The sequence below is a fragment of the Osmerus mordax genome, chromosome 24 (assembly GCF_038355195.1).
Source record: "Osmerus mordax isolate fOsmMor3 chromosome 24, fOsmMor3.pri, whole genome shotgun sequence".
NCBI lineage: Eukaryota > Metazoa > Chordata > Actinopteri > Osmeriformes > Osmeridae > Osmerus > Osmerus mordax.
This window is the reverse complement of record NC_090073.1, coordinates 9489681-9514466: the sequence shown is the minus strand read 5'-3', so window position 1 is coordinate 9514466 and position 24786 is coordinate 9489681. Positions and strand designations below refer to the sequence as shown.

The window sequence follows — 24786 nt, the reverse complement described above, 5'->3', positions numbered from 1 at the left end:
CATGATTGTCTGAGATTAATGTCATTCCTGCACTCCAGAGGTTACCACTACATTTGATCACCATCCATTTACAAAAAAAAAAAGTCATATCCTTTCATTTCATTTGCATTTTCAGCTGGATTTCAGGTTGGCTGGATTTTTGCTGAGGCCCCTAATGCACATCCTCTCCACTCTAATCTTCATAATGGGTTTTATCCAGGGCTCTTCCATGCAGGTGGAGCACTCAAGTGAGGGCAAAACACACTCCGAATACCGTGGTAACAGACAGGGCTGGAACCTGATAGGTGTTTCAGGGCAGGATGGGAGGAACTCGAGGAGGCTCCCTTAAGAGAGGCTAGGTTTCACTGGAGGAACTGGAGGTCTTGTTCACGACCCCGGAGGGGCGACCGGACGGGAGGATGCTGGTGGAGAGAGGTTGTCGGGCGACGCCGGCCAAGAACGACAGCGACCCTGAGGAAGAGGAGCTCTGATGTCATCGCTGGGCAACGCTTTACATGACGGGTGCCTTTAACACCACACCACCACAGCAACACTTTGAACTAAGGCTACCTAACGGCCATGTAACTACACTGCAGCACTTCACATTAAGGTTACTTCACCCAATGTGTAATTAAATGACAACACTTACAGCAACAACATTGCAGTTGGTATCCAGTGTTAGTGGTGTGGGAAGTATATTAAGTATATTAGAGAAGTGTTAGAGGAAACAGCATGGGGGAAGAGTGTAAGGAGTAAGTGGATGTTGTAAAGGGTCAGTTGAAGGTAACACTGCTATGTTGTCACATTTCTTCACGGTTTAGAGTACAAAGTGAAACTTGGTATGGGGGTGGTGGGGTTTTCCATGGGTAAGTGGTAGATTTTAACATCTTGTTTTACACAACCTTCAACTGTCCCTTCACAATATCCCCTCACCCCCCTGCCCCATACTGTGCCTTCTGACACATGTAAAAGCCTTAACCCCTAACTCTTAATATCAGCCAACTACACTACAGCAGTACCTCTGGAAGTACAATGTTGTTGCTATATGAGATGCTATTTCATTACATGGTAGTTAGTGACCTGTCCTGTCAAGTGTTGCAAAAGAGAAAACTGTGAGGTGTTCTTCAGGGTTGAGCAAACAGAGGAACTGGGTAGATGATGGGGGGAAACAGAGATGAGCTCATGAGGAAGAGAGATAGATGATTGACAAGCCTTGGTCCCGCCTCTCACAACTGTATAACTGTGTGTTTGTTTGTTTGTGTCTGTGTGTGTGTGCATGTGTATGTCTGTTGAAGCCAGAAAACGTGCACATTTGTAGGCTTAAAAAGGAATATTCCATACACTGCACCAAGCACTGGCTTCTCTACCACAACAAGAACGTGTCTTCAGTGACATTTACGCATGTGGCTCCGGCTGTTTGACTGTGTGGTCTGAGATTGGAAGAGTGTTTGAGGGGTGGCGTCCTTCACATCTACGCTTCACATTTCTCCTCTTCCTCTTCAGAAGGAACGGTAGGCTGCTGTGTCAGCAGGGGCCTGGAAAGCTGCAGGCTCTGATAGGCCTCACGGAGCCACGGTCGTCTTGACCAAATCGCAGTTTTATATTTTCCAGTGCTTGTTCCACTGTGCTATTACGTCCAGGTTTTGTTTGCATTTAAATATTAACATATTTTTGTTACGTACATACATATCTTGTGTATATATTTTGATTTTGTCGCAGCTTGATTTAGGACAAGCAGTTCAGGTTCAAACAGAGACATGATTTAACAGCTCTTTTCCACTGGAAACAAGACCGACCAGCATCCTGTCTCCTGGTGGAGGAAGGCCAGCCACAGTATTGTCTTGCATGTTTAGCCTTTGATTATTTATAGCCAGTGCTTCATTAGGAAATGGGATCTGCTGGGCACACGAGCCAGGTTCTGTGCTCAGAGAGGTGAAAGTGACTTTGGTGAAGAGCCTGAAAGTGGGTCAGACAGCTCTGCCACTTGGGGGTTATGGCATCTGCACTGAAATATTCAAACACTTTGCAGCAAACAAAGAAGTGGCAGGGCCTGGTCAATGACTCGTACGCATGGAAAGCCTTTGCTCAAACCATGAGATCTGTCTACCAAATACAGGCTTGTATGTGTATGTATCTGTAACATACATCAGTATGTTTGCTTTTTTATAGTAAACAATACATGTACAATCACAAGACCATCAAGGAAGTGCGAACAAAGCAGTTTGACCTAATGAATTCTACTGAATTCCTCTTCCTGTTTTTTCTCGGACATACAGCCCATGTTGAGTGTGTGGGCTAGCCATCAACACAGCCCAGGGTGTCTCCATAATAATAATAATAATAATTATTATTATTATTTTTATAGCGCTTTTCTCAATACCCAAAGTCGCTTTATAAGTGTGAGGAAGCAGAACAAGACAACAGTAAAATATAAAGACAAAGGATTGAACAAAACAGACAAAGAATATAATATATCCATGCTATCCAACCCTGCAAACACATTCAAGCAACCAGGCTGATGCGATGAACACCTCGCACAGGTCTCACACCGGTGTGAAAATTCATAAAACCGATGGGTTTCATTCTAATAACTGAGAAGTGAAAGAAGCTGATAGGATGGAGAATGCTGGCCCACATTGCCCAATCGTCAAGCCTTCTTGCCTCAAAAGCGGAAGGTTTTTCTTGAAACATAAGTGAGATCATAGCCGGTGAGAGGTTAGTCTGAACACTGTGCATCACCCCTGCTGAGTGACTTTAAAGGTAACCGTCTGTTCCATTTTCTGCGGTGATTGTTGTAAATGTAATAGCTGCTTTTGAGATTTTGTCTTTTATAATGTCAATCCAACTGATAAATGTAACCTTATTGAAGATCAACTCTGGTTGGCGAATGAAGAATTGAATTATATGCGGAATTTAGGTATTATTTGATTGAATATCTTCTAAGGAGTGCAACCATGTAGAATCATATATGTTCATAATACTTAGATATTGATAAGTATTTCATTTTACGTGCTTTGAGTACAAGAAATACTATATAATTCATGAAATCTGATCATTATTGAATAGTGACTTAAATTAGGTATTCCTATGAACAACTCTTTCTTAACAGGATTTGAAGCCACAAGTGTTTTTTTTTCTTTAAACACTGAAGATGGAGTACAGCAACATAATCTATCACTATGACCAAGATTACGATTACAACTACACCGATCTCAACTTCACAGTTCCCGAATTTGATTATGAAAACAACAAGACCTGTTTCAAGGAGATGTCATGTGCCACCCTGTTGTTTGTCAATGTGCTCATGTTCGTGCTGGGTGTCAGTGGCAACGCCGTAGTCATCTGGATCGCCGGTTTCAAGATGAAGAGGACCGTAAACACCACTTGGTACCTCAGTCTGGCAGTCTCGGACTTCCTGTTCTGCGCCTGCCTACCGTTCAACATCACAAACATGGCAACCGAGGACTGGATCTTCGGGTTGGTCATGTGCAAACTCACGTCTTTCGTGTTGTTCCTGAACATGTTCAGCAGCATCTTCCTCCTGGTGGCCATCAGCGCTGACCGCTGCCTGTCTGTCGTGTTCCCCGTGTGGGCGCAGAACCATCGCACCAACCGGAAGGCTTCGGTCGTTGTCGTGGTGTCCTGGCTGCTGGCCGGTGGCCTGAGCGTTCCCTCCCTGGTGTTCCGCGACACAGCGGAGCACCCTGGGAGGACAGTGTGCTTAAACAGGTACCGGGGCCCGCACAACCATCAGGCGGTCGCCGTGACCCGGTTCCTCTCCGGCTTCGTGCTGCCCTTCCTCTTCATCATGGTGTGCTACTCCATCATCATCATCAGACTGAGAACCAACCGGATGACCAGGTCCTCCAAGCCCTTCAAGGTGATGAGCGCCCTCATCGCCACCTTCTTCCTGTGCTGGCTTCCCTACCACGTGTTTGTCTTGCTGGAGCAGCATCTCCACCTGTACGACCCCAAGGTCATCCACATCGGACTGCAGGTGGGCACCACCGTAGCCACGGCCAACAGCTTCCTGAACCCTGTTTTGTACGTGTTCATGGGGAACGACTTCAAGCAGAGGTTCAGAAGCTCTATGCTGTCCAAGATGGCTAACGCCATTGGGGAGGAGGGCAGGACCACCAGCCGCTATCTGTCCCGGTCCAGCTCCATGGAAGGGAGGGGCTCCACACACATCTAAACATCTTGACCAAGAGACACACTGCAGTATACATTGTACTGCACACTCAGCAGAAAGGGGGGAGGGGGGGGGGTTGGGCTATTTTCAATTCCTGTAAAAAAAAAATATATAGAAAGAAATATATAGAAAGTCTTTTGTGGCTGGTGGCTGAGCGGTTAGGGAAGCGGGCTAGTAATCTGAAGGTTGCCAGTTCGATTCCTGGCCGTGCCAAATGACGTTGTGTCCTTGGGCAAGGCACTTCACCCTACTTGCCTCGGGGAGAATGTCCCTGTACTTACTGTAAGTCGCTCTGGATAAGAGCATCTGCTAAATGACTAAATGTAAATGTAAATATATTAAAGAGGTAACTGTTTTCGTTAAGGTTGTGTTGACTATACAATAACTTAATAGCAACACTTTACACTAATGTAGCCTTAATTGTAAAGTGTTACTTATATTTAGGGTGAGAACTTGACTGACTTGATTGTATCAGTATCAATGAATCAAGTCAGAATATGACATTACCAAATTTTGTGGGCGGGGCTAAATTGGGCTGGCACTCAGGCTATATAAGTATGACTACTTCTCTTCAACTGTGCTGTACACTGTGGTATTGAGAGAACTGCAGGGTCATAATTATTGTATTGTACATCAATACACTAGATTTCTTAGAGGAAATGTGTAATTTCCTTCTTTTTTTAACACATAAAAAGCTCAACACCATAAAAGGCTCTCTCTCTAAAAGGAAATCGACAAGAGTGGTTGGTCACTAAATCACCCTCCTCCTTGTATATTTCATTTCTGCATCAGACTCTCTCGCTGAACAAGGTAAGCGCCTGTCTCTCATTAAAACTAATTAGCGTGGGGTGACATTAGATTACATACAAGACCCATGAGATGGCTAATTCTAGTTATTTGTTTGTTTTATGTGAACAGAAAACAAAGCACAATGACAACAGAGATAGGCCTGCATGAATCAACAACACCATATGATTATTATTATGATGACACCCCGGTTCCTCCACCAATACAGAGATGTTCCGAGGTTGGTTGCGTGACACTTGTGCTGGTCTATGTGCTTATCTTCGTGCTGGGGGTCTGTGGCAACACCGCAGTTATCTGGATCGCTGGTTTCAAAATGAAGAAGACAGTGAACACCATGTGTTACCTCAGCCTAGCCATCTCCGACCTCATGTTCTGTTCCTGTCTACCCTTCAACATTGTCCGCATGGTACACAAGAGGTGGATCTTTGGCCTTTTCATGTGCAAGTTCGCCTCTTTCGCGATGTTTTTAAACATGTACAGCAGCATCTTCCTCCTGGTCATCATCAGCGTCGACCGCTGTGTGATGGTCGCGTTCCCAGTGTGGGGTCAGAACAACCGCACGCTCAAACGGGTGATGATAGCGGTGTTCCTAGCCTGGGTCATGTCTATCATCATCAGCGTACCTGCTCTCATTTTTCGAGATGTAATCCTTTCACCAAGAGAACAAGTCTTAATATGTGTCTTAAGGTACGAACTGCTCTCCAACAGCCACACAGCCATCGTTGTGAATCGTTTCGTCGTTGGGTTTGTGTTACCTATAGTTATTATCAGCCTGTGCTATTCAGTCATTATCATCAAACTACAGACCAATCACATGACCAGGTCCTCAAAGCCCTTCAAGGTGATGACGGCCCTCATCGTCACTTTCTTCATAAGCTGGCTGCCCTACCATGTTTTCTCTCTGATGGAAATCAAGTTCAAACTACAGATTGTTCAGCAAGGGCGGGAGGTTTCTATGGTTCTGGCCAGTCTCAACAGTTGCCTGAACCCATTTCTCTACGCTTTCATGGGAAACGACTTTAAGGACAAGTGCTGGAGCTTCCTGTCCAGGATTGAAAATGCTTTTGAAAACGAGGGTAAATCCGGAACCTCTAAAAGAACATCTTCATCGCAGGGGGATTCCAGACATTCTACAAATGTCTGATTCACATCCACGATAAAAAGGTTTTGTGGAGCTCTTCTCAAATAACTTTGCAATAAGCATTGCACTGCTAGAATGATTGACAGCGACAATTAATAAAGTTAAATCTAAAACAATTAAGGCATAAAATTCACTGCACTGATAGAACAGTTAATTAATCTGAAGGATAAATACAGTTTCCCCCCCCTTCTTCCCCTCAAACCCTGGTTTTGTATTAGGTTTTCATGTATGTGTTTACTACTTAAAAATCACACAGTATTACGGACCCCTTGGATCGTCAAACGAGGAAGTACAGAAAACACAGAGCTCACACACGTCACACAAGCTTAAATTGAAGAAGCAGCAATTTTTTATCCTCCAGACAAATGTGGCTAAAAAGTTTTTTTTTTGTCAATGTCACTGTTGGTCAATCTCACTCTCTTTTGGTGTGCTGACTGACAGGAGCCTGCATCTCCTTGTGCCCAGGACTGCACACCACCAATCGTACGCCTGACATGTTTTGCTGTAATTACATTTGTACTGTGAAATGTAACACAGAGTTCTGCTCTGGGAGTCGTGTGCTCATCAGCTGAGCAGGCAGGTCATCACAAACCCAGATAAGACACACTGAATCTCAAATGGCACTTATTTGGTTTTTCACAATGTATGCTTCATATTTTGGCTGCTCGCAATGTTGGGGCTATCTCATTGTTATGATCAGTGACCTGTGCACTTTTGTAAAGCTCTCTCGTGGAAGTCGCTTTGGATAAAAGCATCTGCTAAATGCATAAATGTACCACAAGAATGACTTTGCTGTGAGTGTGTTTAACATGATTTCAACGACAGGTTTTGTAAGGCTGGTTTAGTTTGAGACAGTTCTGTTTTGCACTGTGTTGTATAGAACCGGAAACTGAACCTTGAAATAAACAGAATAATCAACTGTAATCTGATCAATAAACAGTGATCGTTTAATAATCAGCTGGCATTTTATCCATAAACAATAAACATTTAAATCATATCTTCGGCATTTATTGTTGTCAATCTTCCACAATCCACTCACCTTCAAACAGAAGCCATGTCAATACATGTCGATTTGAAACCATCATCCACAACTATGTTAATTTAATTTATTTAATTTATTGGGTATGATCACATGACATTCATTCCATACAAAATACATTCAGATGTGACACCCGCGTGTCAGCCTGACAAGGAAAGCAAGACTCTTTCATTTAAAGCCTGTGTCAAAAATAGAGATCTTACCGATTTACTTCTTGCATTATAAAGACTTATTTAATTTTTAATGCACAACCTAGAAAAATATATGTTTATGGTACATTGGAAGTCCTTAACTTGTAATGGCTGCCAGCCACCTATGAATTTAGCAACAGGGACATGGAACACAAGTTATTAATGTACTGTAAAGGTGTGCTTGTAAAAATTCTGACTAGAATATTTCACACTTCAGGATGGCTGTGAGATTATAACCACACCGGCTGATAATTTTTGCAAAGCTGTTATTGATTCAACCGCAAAGCTGTTATCAGAGTTAAAGTGGAAGTTCATATCTAACAACTGTCCATGACAACCTAATCTTAAAAGAAACAAATATAATTCTAGTACATAAAGGTAATACCTCTTTTGCCTTTGGGGGAAATATGAGTTCAGTTATGTACCACAGTGAAATAGTTTTTGGATCATATAAAAAAAAGGAAAATATCAAACAAATTAACAATCTATCCTAGATGTTCCTCTTAACTGCCGCACATTAACATGAATCACACAACATGAAATGAAAAGCAGACACATATTTTTGGCTATCAACATACATAACTGTGACCCCTGGAAACCTTTCATCTGGTTCATCTGAGCAGGTATGTTTACACGCGTCGTAACAGACACACCTTGAGTTGCTATAATACTGTATCTGTTTGTTGAAGTAAATTGCATATACACTTCCTAGGTCTCTTATTCTATCAAGATTAGAAACTTTTGTCCCTCCCTCCCTCCCTCCCTCCCTCCCTCCCTCCCTCCCTCCCTCCCTCCCTCCCTCCCTCCCTCCCTCCCTCCCTCCCTCCCTCCCTCCCTCCCTCCCCCCTACAGCTGCACAAAGCAACCTGTTATCAGCACCTCAGGAGGTTCTTTAATAGAAGAAGTCACAGCTATCAGGAAAGGCAGGAAAGGCACTGCTGACACCAATGTAATATGTCCAATGAAAATCTTGAATTATCCGGGCTTGAGATTTTGATAGGCGTTTATTCTAATATTTAGTATTTTTCAAAAGAAAATTTGTCATACTCATAACTTGGTGTGGTTGGCCTGAGGAAAAAAAGGAAAAATAGTTGTCATGTCATTGTTGTCGTTAATATTAGTAGTCGGGGTAAAAACTCTGGAAGACAAAACTAACTTTAGCTGTGTGTGGTTTGATGCAATGAGGAACAGACAGTGCTGAGTCAATTTCATCTATTTACTTCACACTTACAAGTGTCTGGTTGTGTCTGTAAAGGGTGTACTTCAAGCCCACGAACACCCTAACATACAGTGTTCGCTATTCAGAAGGTACATATTGTATTATTCATCTCTAGCAAAATTAAAAGGACTATTTTTACTATGTTACAATTTCGAACAATTGAATGTATAAAACAGTATAGTCCGACTCTGCGTGAGAGGTCTCAGCAGAGCAGGATGTACATGATGCATAAATATTCACCCAAGTCTTCCTCTTTGTCTTCACAGAAATGTTCACCGCACGAGAGGCTTAAAGCCTGTCAGCTGTTATGCTCTTGAACGTGCTACCACATTAACCGACAGCAAATGTACTTCCTTACGTTAAGGCATGTGCACAATGTTGTACGTGTCTGATTGGCTGTCCTTACGTGGCTCCGCAGTGCCAGGACCATCAAATCCCCCTCGAAGGAGAGAGAGAGAACGTGAGAAAGGATCCTAAAATCGCTAAACGCGAGGGGTTGGAAAGAGTCGTCTCAGATGAGAGAAACTACAGATTCCCACGTCAAACCGGCGCTGCAGATTCACGTGGCGCCTTTTCGAAAAAGAAGACGGAGTTCCGTACGTTTCACCAGTCATTTCATAACATTAAAAAAACAAAGAAGTGTTTGGGGAAACTTTGGAGGGAAAAAGCAGGAATAAAAAGAGAGAGAGAGAGAGGGAGTGTGAGATAGAGAGGGAAAGGTGGAGAGAGAGAGAGGGAGAAAGATAGAGAGAGAAAGGGAGACAGAGCGGGAGTGTGAGAGAGAGGGAGAGAGAGACAGAGAGAGAGGTATGTCCTATCATCTTGGCCTGTAGTCTTCCGGCACCCTTGGCAGACTCCTCTTCCTCAAGGCCGCGTCCACCGTCTTGATGAGCTCATCGATGCTCTGACGCATCTCGGGAGTGTAAGGGTCGTACTCCAGCTTGCGGAGGCCAGAGCGCTTGAAGTTCCCGTCCCTCTGGCCCTCCACGCAGAGCAGCCGCTCCTCGGACACCCCCGTCCCCAGGAAGACAATCATGCCCTTGAGCTGGGAGAACAAGTCCCTCTTCAGGTCCTCGAAGTGGACCACGTGGACGCTCCTGCCATAGCGGAGCCAGTCCAGGGTGTGGGACGACCACCAGGGGGAGTAGTTCTTAACGAACTCCGGCCACTCTGCGCCGCAACGGAGAAAGTCGACAACGTTAGGTTTTTGTAGCACTCGGAAAACGAAACAAGAAACAACAAAGTCTCATTCTGAGCGTTTGTGATGTTAGCCCTCAGTTCTCTGTGAAAACATCGGAGAGAGAGACAGAGAGAGGTAGACAGAGAGAGAGACAGAGAGAGAGAGAGCACTTTATAATGTACTGAAAAAGTGAGAGAGAAACAGGACGAATCTGCTGGGCACCAGTCCTCCAGGGATAGCACACCAGTTCCCCCTCCGACAGGCCATTAAACCTGGGTAAGGAGAGCACCCAGCCCCCCTTACCCCTCCACAAGAACCCCTCAAACACTGACGTTATTTCATTTAGGAGGTCTGGTGTGATCACAGCACATAAAGCCTTCTGGAAGATGCTAGTCTCCTTCAGGGGCTTGAATTAACAACTTGGAACACAGTAGTTCCTCAGGCAGACAGGCCTGTGTGTGTCCGTGTGTGTGTGTGGGGGGGGGGAGTGTTAGCTAGCCCTAAACGTAATCTGAGAAATCCCTTTTCAAATTCACGGGTTTATGTTTCGTTCCGTGTAGCATGCGGAGTCAGACCAGGGTGCCCTCGGACACGATTCAACAGATGGATTTTTGCGTGTTCCCGTGATCACGAAACATAGCAACAAACATAACACCATATTCAAAAAGGAAACAGATATATTACTGATGCATGACTCTGAGTGACTCATGTCCCACCTTGTGGTTCTTCACTTCCTGTTCAACTTCCTGCAAAGGAAAGGGAGGAAGCTGATCGCAGGTCAGGTTAATCGGGGGCCCACACGACTGCTGAGCTGTAGGTAGAGAGAGTCGCCATGGCGACCCTAAAGCGGCGTGTTTACGGCAGCGTGCCGCCGCGAGCCCTCCTCAGATTCCGGTGGAACCGGCACAGCAACGCACAGATACGCCGGCGTGACGTGATGCCGAAGGGAGGTACTCAATCGTGTAAACGCCTGACTCTATGGGCCAAAATCTGTTGTTTGGGCCTTTGGGGGGGGGGGGTGACTGTATGGAGCCATGTTAAGAGGCGCCAGGAAGTGTAGCATCATGAGTCGGCCCCTCCTGGCCCCTGACCCCTAGCCCCCCGCCCCCCCCCCCCCTAGCCCCCAACCCCCCACCCGTCCAGGGCTGGCTGGCAGAAGGCCTGCAGCTGGCCGCTCTCATACGTAACACGGCGCTGACTCAGAACGGCAGTGCTGCAGATCAGAACTGGCATCTGTCAGAAAGCCCACCATGTTACCCCCACCATGTCTCCTGACAGAGAGGGGGGGAGGGGAGGGGCAGAGAGAAGGAAAGGGGGAGAGATATCGAAGGAAGGAGATACAGAAATGCTAAGAGAGAGAAAAAGAGATAGAGGGAGAGTGGGAGAGAGAGAAGGAAAGGAAGATAGGGAGTGAGAGAGAGGGAGAGACAGAAGGAAAGAGAAAGCGAGGGAGGCAGAGAGATCGTGTGAGGGCAGAACGCGCTGATGTTTTCACTTGTGTGGAGGACTGCTGTTGTCTTCAAGCGCCTCAGAGGAAAATATAGTTAACTCCAGACAAAGTCAGAAAAGGAGATAAGACAAGGCAGGTTGCCATGACTACTAGAAATTCTGTGTGTGTGTGTGTGTGGGCGCAGGCCGGCAAGATAAAGAGCAAAAATACATAATTAAAAACGCGACATCAACTGAGAAAGTCCTTCCTACAAACACAACCGGTAGTGAAGACCACTCAAGTACAGCCATCTAGCGGAACATTTCAAGTATCATCTGTGAAACACTGAAAAAGCATCATGATAATATCACCTCTCGAGGGACAGAAATATGTTTTTTCACTTCTCCTATACTCCCATCTCTTCTGCAGCAAAAACCCTCCTCCCCCCTCCCTCCTCCCTCTCCCTCAAAACAAAACATCCAAGGGCAGACCTCGATGGTCACAGTCATTTACATAGAACAGGGTCACAGGCGCCATTTTGAAGAATCTCTGTGTTTTTAACTGACCTTTCCCCCTCCAGTGGGCCTGGGAGGCGAATCCAATATGGCCGCCGTACTTGCGGTTGAACTCAGCCATGAGGGCCTTGTAGGGGTTGCGGATCATGAGGATGCTGGAGTCGAACGCCTCGATCTCCTTCTTCCCGCTCTCGTGGGTCTTTATACACATGGTCCTCCCACTTCTCCAGTGGTCTCGCTCGCCTTTGAACCCTACGGAGGAGAAGGTTCTGTTTATATATATAAATATATATCAAAATATACTTTATACCCAGACTGTTCCTGGACTCCGACCACTGAAAAACTGTCGGATCTACATCCTTCTGATTCTAGTTTTTCCAGCCTTTTCAATCTGCTATTTTGAATGTTGCTTTAGATAAAAAATATTTTTTAAGGCACACGAAATACAGACACAATCAAACGTCAGCGCACACAGGCATCTAAACCACGTGACTTCCTGATATTTCATGCCATATACAGCTGTGAGTTATGAAACGTCATTCCAGTCCCACAACACTACCTACCCTTGTTGTACAGGGAACCATCAAAGTAGAAACTCCCCGTGTAGAAGCCGGTGGCCAGCTCTATGAGGTGGCGGGCCCAGGTGTTCCCTGCCCCGGGGAAGCTAGCCAGCGCCACCAGCTGCTTGGAGCGAGTGGGGAGGAAACGCCGGTCCATACAGCGGTTATCTGAGGAAAATGTAGCACGTTAGCATAGCACGTTAGCGTAGCACGTCAGCATAGCACGTTAGCATAGCACTACGGTGGTTACGCTAACAGCACACCACTGCTTCAGAACAGGAACACAGCTTTGTGGTATGACGACACACACAAATATGTTGGGGTAGATCACCGTGCATCATCATTACTTCCACTTCCCCCATTTCCAGAATGTAGAACCGGTCTTCCTCTAAGAACGCAGCTCACTCTATCACACCTAGCGTACCTTGAACCTGGGTCTGGTACACCACGAAGTACTGGTCATTCCCACAGCTTTCAAACTCATCGCCGTGGCAACGGTGTTGACAGAGGTCCTCCCCCTCCACCTCGTGGAGGGAGAAGTGGCGCGTGGGGAAGCCACACAGACACCTGCCCCCGGCCAGGACCGCCAGGGAGAACTCCTTAGAGGAGGAGGAGGGGAGGAGGAGGAGGGGAGGAGGAGGACAGAGGTGTCAGGGGGAGATAGGCACATTTAGTCATTTAGCAGACGCTCTTATCCAGAGTGACTTACAGGATGTACAGGGACATTCCCCCCGAGGCAAGCAGGGTGAAGTGCCTTGCCCAAGGACACAGTGTCATTCGCACAGCCGGGAATCAAACCGGCAACCTTCTGATTACTAGCCCGATTCCCTAACCGCTCAGCCACCTGACTCGTACCGCTCAGGCACGCGTATACTGTAGTCCTGTGCACAGCTACACCAACAGACGCACCCTGTGTTGGCTGCAGGACAGCCCTCACCTTCTCAGTGCACATGTCCACACACTTGTCGACAGACATGTTCTGGATGACCGCGCTGATGGGCAGGGCCAACGTCACGTTGTCCGGACGATGGAAACAGCCTTTGAATATGGCGCTCCCGTCTGGAACACAGGAAACAGAACACACACCCGGTCAACACCACACAGGAGTGAGTGTGTGTGTGTGACCCTTATCTAACGGGGCTGGACTGAACGGCCAGTCACAGAATGCCAAGGCTCTGACTGGAAAGCATTCTGTCATCATTGCTTTATTGCATATAAATACACTATATTTCTTAGAAAGGAAATGTGTAATTTCTTAACTGTTTAGTCGCCTATCCAAATATTTGTTCTAAATAATTGCTAAATGTATCGTGTTTCTACTGTGTTTGTCTGTATTAATGTTGTATATAAGTAAAGTATGACTACTTCTCTTCAACTGGGCTGTACACTGTGGTATTGAGAGTACTGCAACACCATAAAAAGCTCTCTCTCTAAAAGGAAACCGACAAGAGTGGTTGATCACTAAATCACCCTCCTCCTCCTGTATTTCATTTCTGCATCAGACTCTCTCGCTGAACAAGGTAAGCGCCTGTCTCTCTTTAAAACTAATTAGCGTGGGGTGACATTAGATTACATACAAAACCCATGAGATGGCTAATTCTAGTTATTTGTTTGTTTTATGTGAACAGAAAACAAGGCACAATGACAACAGAGATAGGCCTGCATGAATCAACAACACCATATGATTATTATTATGATGACACCCCGGTTCCTCCACCAATACAGAGATGTTCCGAGGTTGGTTGCGTGACACTTGTGCTGGTCTATGTGCTTATCTTCGTGCTGGGGGTCTGTGGCAACACCGCAGTTATCTGGATCGCTGGTTTCAAAATGAAGAAGACAGTGAACACCATGTGTTACCTCAGCCTAGCCATCTCTGACCTCATGTTCTGTTCCTGTGTACCCTTCTTCATCGTCATCATGGTACACAAGAGGTGGATCTTTGGCCTTTCCATGTGCAAGTTTGTCTCTTTCGCTGGGTTCATGAACCCGTACAGCAGCATCTTCCTCCTGGTCATCATCAGCGTCGACCGCTGTGTGATGGTTGCGTTCCCAGTGTGGGGTCAGAACAACCGCACGCTCAAACGGGTGATGATAGCGGTGTTCCTAGCCTGGGCCATGTCTGCCATCATCAGCGTACCTGCTCTCATTTTTCTAGATGTAATCCTTTCACCTAGAGAACAAGTCTTAAACTGTGTTGTAAGGGTCTCCAACAGCCACACAGCCATCATTGTGAATCATTTTGGTGTTGGGTTTGTGTTACCTATAGTTATTATCAGCCTGTGCTATTCAGTCATTATCATCAAACTACAGACCAATCACATGACCAGGTCCTCAAAGCCCTTCAAGGTGATGACGGCCCTCATCGTCACTTTCTTCATAAGCTGGCTGCCCTACCATGTTTTCTCTCTGACTAGAATCAAGTTCAAAGGAGAGATTGTTCAGCAAGGGCTGAGGGCTTCTGTGGTTCTGGCCAGTCTCAACAGTTGCCTGAACCCATTTCTCTACGCTTTCATGGGAAGAGACTTTAAGGACAAGTGCTGGAACTTCCTATCCAGGATTGAAAATGCTTCTGATGACTAGGGGAAATCCGGAACCTCTAAAAGAACATCTTCATCGCAGGGGGATTCCAGACATTCTACAAATGTCTGATTCACATCACATTCACATCTGATTCATAAAAGCATTGCACTGCTAGAATGATTGATGACAGCGACAATTAATAAAGTTAAATCTAAAACAATTAAGGCATTAAATTCACTGCACTGATTGGACAGTTAATTAATCTGAAGGATTAACTGCCCCCCCCCCCCCCCTTGTTCCCTCAAACCCTGGTTTTGTATTAGGTTGTCAGGTATGTGTTTACTGCTTTAAAATAAACAAACAATCACACAGTATTACGGACCCCTTGGATCGTCAAACGAGGAAGTACAGAAAACACAGAGCTCACACACATCACACAAGCTTCCTGTGAGGCTGTTGTTGTGTGTTAAAATATGACTACTTCTCTTCAACTGTGCTGTACACTGTGGTATTGAGAGAACTGCAGGGTCATAATTCTATTATTGTATATTTAAAACACTATATTTCTTAGAAAGGAAATGTATAATGTCCTTTTTAAAACGCAGAGCTCACACACGTCACACAAGCAGCCTGTGAGCCTGTTGTGTGTGTTTGACCTTTCCCCCCTAAATGGAGGAAGCAGCAAAAAAATGAGTATCCTCCGGACAAATGTGGTAAAAATGTTTTCGTTCCAATAAGTATTTAAATGCGAGTCCAATGTCACTGTTGGTCAATCTCACTCTCTTTTGGTGTGCTGACTGACAGGAGCCTGCATCTCCTTGTGCCAAGGACTGCACACCACCAATCGTACGCCTGACATGTTTTGCTGTAATTACATTTGTACTGTGAAATGTAACACGGAGTTCTGCTCTGGGAGTCGTATGCTCATCAGCTGAGCAGACAGGTCATCACAAACCCAGATAAGACACACTGAATCTCAAATGACAACTGGGATAGAAAACTTTCCAAGTATCACAAAAACTGACAGATTTTTTACTGTGAGGGTATAGGATTTGTAATGTGACGTTTGAAAGTTTTCTGGATGAATACTGTGTACTTTTGCATTGTGACATTGTGTGTTCTGGGGGTCAGAGTGTGTTGGTGGGGGGGGTGGGCAGAGTGTGTAGGTGTGGGGGGGAGGGGGGTGGGGGAGAGTGTGTTGGTGTGGGGGGGAGGGGGGTGGGGGAGAGTGTGTTGGTGTGGGGGGGGAGGGGGGTGGGGGAGAGTGTGTTGGTGTGGGGGGGAGGGGGGTGGGGGAGAGTGTGTTGGTGTGGGGGGAGGGGGGTGGGGGAGAGTGTGTTGGTGTGGGGGGGAGGGGGTGGGGGAGAGTGTGTTCTGGGGCCCAGAGGGACTCACAGCGGCGGGCAGACTCCTGGCTCAGCTCCAGCCTGTAGATGGACAGACGGTTGGCCCCTCCGCACGTGTTGCTCTCTCCCTTACAGTCCATGTTGCACTCGGCGTCAGACACATTGGGGCCCTGGATCTTGTGACCGCAGAAGCACTCAGCCCCGAACTCTAGCCCTGCAAACAGGTACCCCCTGGTGGAGGGGAGGGGAGAGGGGAGGAGGGGGGAGGGGAGGAGAGGAGAGGAGGGGAGAGGAGAGGGGAGAGAGGAGAGGAGGGGAGGGGAGAGGGGAGGAGGGGGGAGGGGAGGAGAGGAGGGAGGAGAGGAGGGGAGAGAGGAGAGGAGAGAGGAGAGGAGGGTTCAAGCATAATTTAAAATTGACGGGTCATTGACACAAAAGGGGAAGTTCTCTAGCTGTTCCATGTAACATGGCTGTGGAATCTCTGACTGGATCCACTGTGCACTGGGGTGCTGGGGTGCGACTCCTGACAGGAACCTTGGAGTGCAATTAGCAGGGCAGTACACCACCCTTGATGTGACTCTCCTCCTCTACCCTCCTCCCCTCTTCTCCCATCCTCTCCTCCAGTGAGGGGTGTAATGAAATACATCAGGCAGAGAGATATCTAGAATGTTCCCCAGAGAGAGAGAGAGCGAAAGAGGGGGGGGAGAGAGAGAGAGAGAGAGAGAGAGAGAGAGAGAGAGAGAGAGAGAGAGAGAGAGAGAGAGAGAGAGAGAGAGAGAGAGAGAGAGAGAGAGAGAGAGGGAGAGAGAGAGAGAGAGGGAGGAGAGACAGAGGGGAAAAGAGAGAAAGAGAGGGACAGAAAGAGAGAGAGGGAGAAGAGAAAGATTTTCAAGGAAAGGTGAGTGGATGTGAGGAGAGCATGAGATGTAGATGGGAAGCTGTTAAGAGAGTGACGGCACGAAGGAGAGATGGAAAAGTGAGAGAGGGAGTCTCGCAGACAGAGGGAAGGATGGCCTCTCTGTCCATTAGAGCGGCTACATCTAATCTTTTACCTGTCAGACACACTTATCTACGGGAGACTGATTGAACCCATCCACTCTCCACCCATGGAAATGTCAACGCGTGTTCCTCAGAGAACGCCGAGAGCCGTAAACACTCACCAAACAAATCAACGAGTCGCGCTTCTCTCTTCGTTTGCTCGTTAGACTTTCATTTCTGCCTAAAAACTGACTTGGTCACAAAGTGTTTGTTTTTAATACTGCTAAAGGTCAGCCGTACCTTTCTGCGCAGTTGTCCTGGCAACGGAAGACTGTCATTTTCTTGTAGTCGTAAAAGGACACTCCCCTGAGCGCGCGCTTCTGTATGTCGTCGACGTAGCAGCCGATGTACTTAGCTGAGGGAGACAGAAAAAAAGAGAATTTTACCAAACTCAGACAATTATGTGTTTCACAACAGAGCAGCACAACAGTCAGTGAGCAGCATGGATGCTCGAATTCAGGTTTAAAGGAGGAGGTAGGGAGACTGTAGGCTGTAAGAATCAGCCACCTGCATGGTAACAAACAGTGGCAGAATCTAACACTGAAAAGTATTCCCAAGACACGTCTAGAGAGCAGATTCTTCATCTATTTATGAAGAAACACGACCCCCCCCCCTAGTGGTCGGATGCTGTAACGGAAGGCAGGCTTCATCTCCGGTGAGTCAGATGTGAGGAACGGAGGGACGGAGGGAGGGATGGATAGTTAATGTGCCTGTGCCTAGCGACGAGGTGATACTTCCCCCAATCCTCCTACACAGCCTGTGCTAGCGTACAACCAATCCACCCAAACCCCTCACCATCTGGGCTCTGCAGTCTCTCCACCCCCACTGCCTTCCTCGGCTAACAGCTAGGCTCCAATCCTAGCCCAGCGCATTACTGTAATTGTAATTGTCTGAAAGGCCATTGTGCCTGCTGTACTGTAGAAGCCGTAATCTTCTTCCCAGACCTGATAGATCCGCGGGGTACAGTAATCTGCTTTATGAAAGACAGAGGAACTGATGTAAACCGAACCGTTCTTCAGCAAAGTCGGCTGGTTGCACAGGTCTCAGCCGATGTTACGAGTCTAATGATCGCGTCGGCAGAGATTTCCCCGAGGTCAGCTCCAGTCCTCAGTGTTCTCAGTCACCAGACAGACAGACACAGACAGACAGACACAGACAGACAGACAGACAGACAGACAGACAGACAGACAGACACAGACAGACAGACAGACAGCTAACCCCGGAGCTCCGCGAGCTTCTCTCCACGCTGCCCGGTAGTTGCACTCGCCATTCTGCGAGCATCGGCACAGTTCATTGTAATCCTCTTGTGGATAAACCGCCTGCTTGTTAACTATTGGGATCTCATTTTAATGGTGGTGATTTCTCGTCCCCTGTTGTGAAGCTGAATATCAGACAACACCAGGGCAATCCTTTAAGAGCCTTATAACCCCATAAGCTTTCAAGACGTGTATTAACTAATTACACAACTACATAATCGTGTTATATTTACAGTAGCTTTAGTCTCATGATTTCTGTCAACAGACAGAATTAAGCTGTGAGTGTGTTAAACTGCGATATGGATTCAATCGTAAAAAGGGATTCCATAGGGTGCTTGGTTGATGATTGAATGATCTTTATTACAAATCTATTTCAGATTAGTGTCTGTGTGGGACTACTGTGTAGCCTGTGTGTGCGTCTGTGGCGAAAATCTGCTATCAATTTTGGGGGCGACAATTATATTACATTTTCTCAAGAGCAATTCCTGAGGGGGACACTAAAATTACTACTGTAACACATAGCATACATTGTTATATGTTAAATGTATAATATTAATATTTTTTAAATGTCCTTATGTTTACAGTGATTTACTGGGGGGGACAAATCCTATTTTTCCAAGGAAGGGGGGCTCGTGTGCCCCCGGTCCCCCCCGGGATTTCCGCATACGGTGTGTGTGTGTATGCATGTGTGTGTGTGCCGATATGTGCATCAATGTTCTTTTCTGTTCCGCTGTGAATGGGGCCGTTAGCTTGATATCCCGGTACATGCGATAGTGCATTACCAAGGATACTGTGTTGCATTTCATGTTGCTTTTTTGGTGCAAAGCTCCGATTTGACAGGAAATCATTAGTTGATGAATGACTTTGCACATCTGAGAGAACAAACCAGAACGTTCCTCAGCTCTCCTGGCCCTGACTGGTCTCATAGCAGCTGCTTCGCCAAGCGAACGCCCGTACTAACCAAGCCTTGGCCTCATCGCCACCCATCTCTTTCCTTGAAAAATTAATAGCCCTGGACATCTTACATATGGCTACGTCGAAGTGAGCAGCGCACGATTTTCCAAAATGATTGGACATCTGGTCCGTAACCCACATGTTCAGACCAAGAGATCTTTTTAACGTCAACGAAGATTAGCTTTGATGCAGCACGGGTACGATGCCTCAGAGTTTCGCAGTTCGGGGACAGTGAGAAGGCGAGAGTTATAACCAGGGATTTGTACGTGTGTTAAATCATCCACAAGAGTTTAATCACTCAATATTTTTGACATTGTATTAAAACCCAGCTTTAGCATGTCCCGATGACTCACGTCTCTCAAAACGAATGACTAACAGCGAAGCGACATATCAACACCACCTCCTCCCGTCACTTACCTCGCCCGTCGTCCAGATCTTTGGCGCTGCGTCCTTTGAGAGCACGGTTCCAGCTGCTGGTGTAATCCCCCCCTGGACTCCTCCAGTCCGGACTGTCCGACCCAGTGTGCTTCATCCACGGAGGCCCGTACCTCCGTCCAGAGCGTCTCGTCACCTTCACCGCCCGCCCTGCCAGCCCCAGCGCACGGGTATCTGAGGGCACCGCCCCCCCCGCCGCCTTTCCCCCGGCCTCAGAGGCCACCAGGGGTTCCCTGGCCCCCCCGGCCCCTGGCGAGCTGTCCTTCACCAGGCCGGAGTGCAAGAACACCAGGCTGCCGGCCGTCAGGTAGAGGAGGATGAGGGAGAAGAAACGGACTGGTTTCCTGCGGAAGTACCGTTGGATCCTCAGGAGAGGCCTGGCCATCCTTCTCCAGGTCACACCTCCGCAGTCATACACAGACCCCCCCAGCCACCCAGACAGACCTCCCCCCACCCCCCTCCCTGACACCCCCCTCCCCTCCCCTGCCTGGTCCCCTAAGCTATGAAACTAGCGAGAAAACCCAGGGAAACACCAGACAGCGACACAAGGAAGAGACGTCTTCATCCAGGTCCAGCAGAGTGAAGCAGCATCAAAAGTGGCGAGTCTTTCTGCGTGTGCACCAGGCGGGAGCGCTCTGCATGAGGGTTACGGTCCAATCAGATCCCCCGGAAGGTTCTACAGTCCAATCAGATCCCCCGGAAGGTTCTACAGTCCAATCAGATCCCCCGGAAGGTTCTACAGTCCAATCAGATCCCCCGGAAGGTTCCTCTCGTAGTGTTCAGCCTTGGGAGCTGGCGGTGGGTCCAAAGAGTGAGAGGAGAGTCTTGTCCTGAAAGACGATCATGGCAGCGCTGGTCTCTCTGGGGTTATGAAGTTGCCAGGCTGGCTCCACCGTGGCGCTCTCTCTCTCCTGACTTGGTCTTGTATTCAGGGGCCGGGCTTGGATACTCTCGCCTTTGTGTGTCTGGTCATTCAGACGGCCAGGAGAGGAGGAGGTCAAGGGTCCTGCATCTGCAAGTGAAATTACACTCGTGAGTTCTCTCTCCTGGTGCCACACACGCACGCACACGCTTGCCAACACCGACACACACACGAATATTAACACGCACACAGACATACGCATGCACACACTCCATAAACATTAAACATGAATGCACCTAGAATACACCGAAATACAAAAAAAAAAGTCTCTAGTCCTGCCTGCTGCAAGCCTCGCATTCCTCATCATCTCCTAGCACCATGAGTTCAACCCTGCAGCACATCAACTGATATTGCTTCTGTTAATCAAGGTGTCTCGGTACTGAAGGTAATTAAAGATGCCCCACAGCCAGAAGTCTAATTTACCTCAGCCTTGATAGTATCACACTCTGAAAGAGAAGAGCGAAAACCATTTACATTTTCCTGGCAGTTCTGTTTTTTTTCCCCTTTCTTCCCTTCGTAGTTTCAGCGCTCTCACATTATCCCAGTAGTTTATATCCATTTAAAATTGAATGTTTCCACAGAGGGATTAAAACATAAGCCTGGAAAATCCACAGTGGACACACAAACACACACACACACACACACACATACACAAAACACACTTCCCCGATAGTAGCTTCTTGTCAGCTTCCCATTCTTCAGATCACCCAGGTCGGTCACTTTAAGCCCCTCTCCCCAGTTCCCCCCTCCCGCTGAAAGGGGTCTCTGTTCAGGGGTACAGATCTACCTGAGAGGCTTTTCCTGAGGTGGTGGTGGTGGTGGGGGGGGGGTAACGGAACACCACCCAGAGGGTCGCGGAATGTTCTAGAACCCTCCTGGTGACACCCTCTCCGGCTCCTTGTCTGGACCCAACAAAGAAGTGTCACACAAAACCACCCCCCCCCCCACACCCCTCTCTCAAGGTGGTCCCAGAGAAAGACCAGAGACGTCTTACATGGTAGCTGAAGGCGGTGTTATACGCCAAGGAGACAGCCGGCCATGCCGAAGCTGCCTAGAACAGGATTGTTTTGTTGGAACATAATTGGCTGGAAAGAGGAGGGTCGCTCAAAATTCCCAAACCGACATTCCTCTGGTACTAAGCTGTGTCAGTGCTGCTAAACAACTCTCAGAGGGCCTCATTAGCTTCCACACAGGGAAATTGGCTGTTCATCACCTGAGCTCACAAGAAGTCAAGCAGGCCTTCAGATAGCAATGCTACTGTTACTGTGGGGGACACTGTATGATAGTGTGAAGAGTAAAGCCTCCCTCACTCCCTCCGTCTCTCTCTGTCTCTCTCTGTCTCTCTCTCTTTCTGTTTCTGTCTCAGACACACACACACTTGTCAATGACTAGCCTGTTCTGCACAAACGGATTTACATACTTTCTATGTGGTCTGAGCTAATAGGTTACTTTTTCAATTTGCCTGTGGCTTACGCAGACCCACACAAGCACACACACACTGTGCACGCACTGACCCAAGATAACAAAAGAGAATGGCGAGCAAGCAATCACATCTCTTAATTATGAATGACGACTCTGTTAAGAAAATGAAACTGATCTGCACTCTTGTTATCTGCAGGTTCGAATGACCCGAGTCATGAGATTGAAGGCACAGTTCACTGGCTTCAGGATGGACTGGCACAGGCATTGATGGAGAGACCAGGAGACACAGTGACCAGAAAATGGGAACAGGCCACAATCCACTACGCTCAGCTGAAGAAACTTTACATAAATACAAATTATTCCCAATGAGATGGAATCAGTAGATTCAAGTGTAACACAGCATCTGTGAAGAGATGATGCTGGATAAAAGTGTGTGTCTGGCATTTTTCTCAAGAGCAGGGGAGCCTATGGGGGGGGGGGGGGGGGGGGGGGGAGGTCAGCCAAGTCACAAGCCTGTCAACAGTCAAGCAGGGCAGATATGAGTCCTATGATTGGCCATTAATTCAGATTCACATCCAACGAGCTGGCAAACATTTAATCAGAGTGGATTCTGAGAGGGAGAAATGTCAGAGATAATCGTTGCCGGGCAGGGTTGTGGGCTCGCTCGCTCTGCTCCATAAATACACTCCATATCTGCCCACTGAGTCAAGGAGGGTGAACAACCCCCTCTCACTCTCCCAGGCCATCCTCCTTCTCCTCCCTGCCCCTCCCCTCCCCCCTTCCTCCCTGCCCTCCTTTCTGCCCCCCCCTACTCCTCCTTGGCCCCCATCCTCCCTGCTCCCCCCCCCCCCCCCCGCCCCCCCCTCCAGCTCCTTATGCACTGGGAACCAGTGGATTGGATGTAAAGTAACCCATAGCACAGAGTGCTACCAGCATCCCTTTATGTGCTAGCAAATAAGTATGGTAGTATGATAAGCTGCAGCCACGCTAATGGCGTTCACAATAAAGCTGTCATTAAGTTAGATACAGTCGGCTGTTTTTTAAGGTTTTTTGGAGAGCTCAGTGTTCCAGTGGCCAAGTCACGCCTGTTTCCAAAGCCCTGGGAAATGAGCACACAGACGGACTACTCAATCAAACACAAACAACTTATTAAGTATGCGTCTCCAGCAAGGGTTCCTGTTTATGCATGTGATATTTTGGATCACCAACAAAAGGATCTTTCTCTAGCGTGTGCTGGAGACTGTCCGTGTTTGTGACGGACAATCAGACATTGTTTCACATCATTTCAGACATATTTCTCCCACACTCCGCCCAGACAACACATCGCCTGAGTGAAAATCAGATGATGAATCTACGAAAGAAAAACAGACAGGACTGAGAAAAATAAGAATGTTCCCACGTTCAACCTCAACTTATCAGCCAAGAGACACCCTGTGGTTTGGCCCTACAACATGGACCGGCACATGTATCCAATTTCCCCGTCCTACGTCTACACATTGCCAAGGAATGTATTTATTTCCCTCTGTGTTGGTTGGGAAATAGAAGGAGAGGGGGGCTAGCAGAGGCTATCTCCAGAGGCTGGTCAGCTGAGGGGTGTTAGCCTGCATCCTTCCCCACACACGTAGGCTCTCTGTCGGTCTTGGCTGAGGACCGTTTCCTCTGGTGGGGTTGCAGCCGACTGTAGTGATAGCAACCAGACAACACCACAGAGGAAGGGGGTGGAGGGAGGTTGGAGGGAGGTAGGAGGGGGGCTGGGGTTGGGGGTGGAGGGGGTTAGGGCGTTGAGGGTACGGGAGTGGGGGTAAATAAACACCCACAATGGGAGGATCCTTCCAACAGGAATCAAGGTCCAGGACCCAGCCGGGTCCAGCCCTACAGCCGGGACCACGGAGGGAGAGAGGAAACAGCCCCGCTGCCCTGCGCTCCTCCACCAGGACCACATCACATGACCTGGCTCCACCAGGACCCCATCACATGACCTGGCTCCACCAGGACCACATCACATGACCTGGCTCCACCAGGACCACATGACCTGGCTCCACCAGGACCACATGACCTGGCTCCACCAGGACCCCATGAACTGGCTCCAGCAGGCCAGACCGGAAACAGATCCTGATGATTTCCCTTTTGCTTTCCTTCTCTCTCCTCCTTTCTACGCTCTCTTCCTCTCTCATTCTCCTCCTCCTCCTCCCTTATCTCTCCTCCTCTCCCCTCTCTCTTCCTCCTCCTTTCTCTTCCTCTCTTCCTTCCAGTGGGACCTCTTCTGCTCCTCTGGCCTTCCATCCCTAGAGATCACAGTGGAGTCACCAGGCATCACCTCCACCACCCACAATCACACGGGGGTCCGTCTGACGGCCTCTGCTAGCCTCTCTGCTAGCCTCTCTGGAGCCCCTCTGCCAGCCTCTCTGCTAGCCTCTCTGCCAGCCTCTCTGCCAGCCTCTCTGCTAGCCTCTCTGCTAGCCTCTCGGCCAGCCTCTCTGCCAGCCTCTCTGCCAGCCCCTCTGCTAGCCCCTCTGCTAGCCCCTCTGCTAGCCCCTCTGCTAGCCCCTCTGCTAACCCCTCTGCTAGCCTCTCCGCTAGCCTCTCCGCTAGCCTCTCCGCTAGCCTCTCCGCTAGCCTCTCCGCTAGCCTCTCCGCT

The 24786-nt window shown here is 48.0% G+C and overlaps 3 protein-coding genes and 1 pseudogene across 4 annotated transcripts; 3 read left to right on the top strand and 1 right to left on the bottom strand.

Annotated features, from left to right (window-relative positions):
• The first annotated feature begins 2698 nt into the window (after window positions 1-2698).
• On the top strand, window positions 2699-4225 carry LOC136932768 (chemerin-like receptor 1). Its single transcript, XM_067228015.1, has 2 exons — window positions 2699-2739; window positions 3089-4225. Exon 2 carries the CDS (start codon window positions 3131-3133, stop codon window positions 4172-4174), a length of 1044 nt encoding a protein of 347 aa, XP_067084116.1. The 5' UTR covers window positions 2699-2739; window positions 3089-3130; the 3' UTR covers window positions 4175-4225.
• Window positions 4226-4651: 426 nt separating this feature from the next.
• On the top strand, window positions 4652-6311 carry LOC136933133 (chemerin-like receptor 1). The gene is made up of 3 exons (XM_067228513.1): window positions 4652-4660; window positions 4964-4981; window positions 5199-6311. Exons 1-3 carry the CDS (start codon window positions 4652-4654, stop codon window positions 6120-6122), a joined length of 951 nt encoding a protein of 316 aa, XP_067084614.1. The 3' UTR covers window positions 6123-6311.
• A 1910-nt stretch (window positions 6312-8221) lies between these two features.
• wscd2 (WSC domain containing 2) lies at window positions 8222-20189 on the bottom strand. 2 transcript variants are annotated; one of them, XR_010874762.1, is made up of 9 exons: window positions 19787-20189; window positions 17400-17514; window positions 16171-16352; window positions 13190-13311; window positions 12677-12851; window positions 12256-12420; window positions 11744-11944; window positions 8809-9738; window positions 8222-8417 (listed from the first exon to the last, which is right to left on the bottom strand). XR_010874762.1 is itself a non-coding variant. In XM_067227945.1 (8 exons), exons 1-8 carry the CDS (start codon window positions 20187-20189, stop codon window positions 9386-9388), a joined length of 1716 nt encoding a protein of 571 aa, XP_067084046.1. In that variant the 3' UTR covers window positions 8222-9385. The 2 variants fall into 2 exon arrangements, 1 of the variants encoding a protein (XP_067084046.1); XM_067227945.1 differs by having other exon boundaries at window positions 8222-9738.
• Window positions 13916-14835, top strand: LOC136932722 (chemerin-like receptor 1; annotated as a pseudogene).
• Window positions 20190-24786: the final 4597 nt, after the last annotated feature.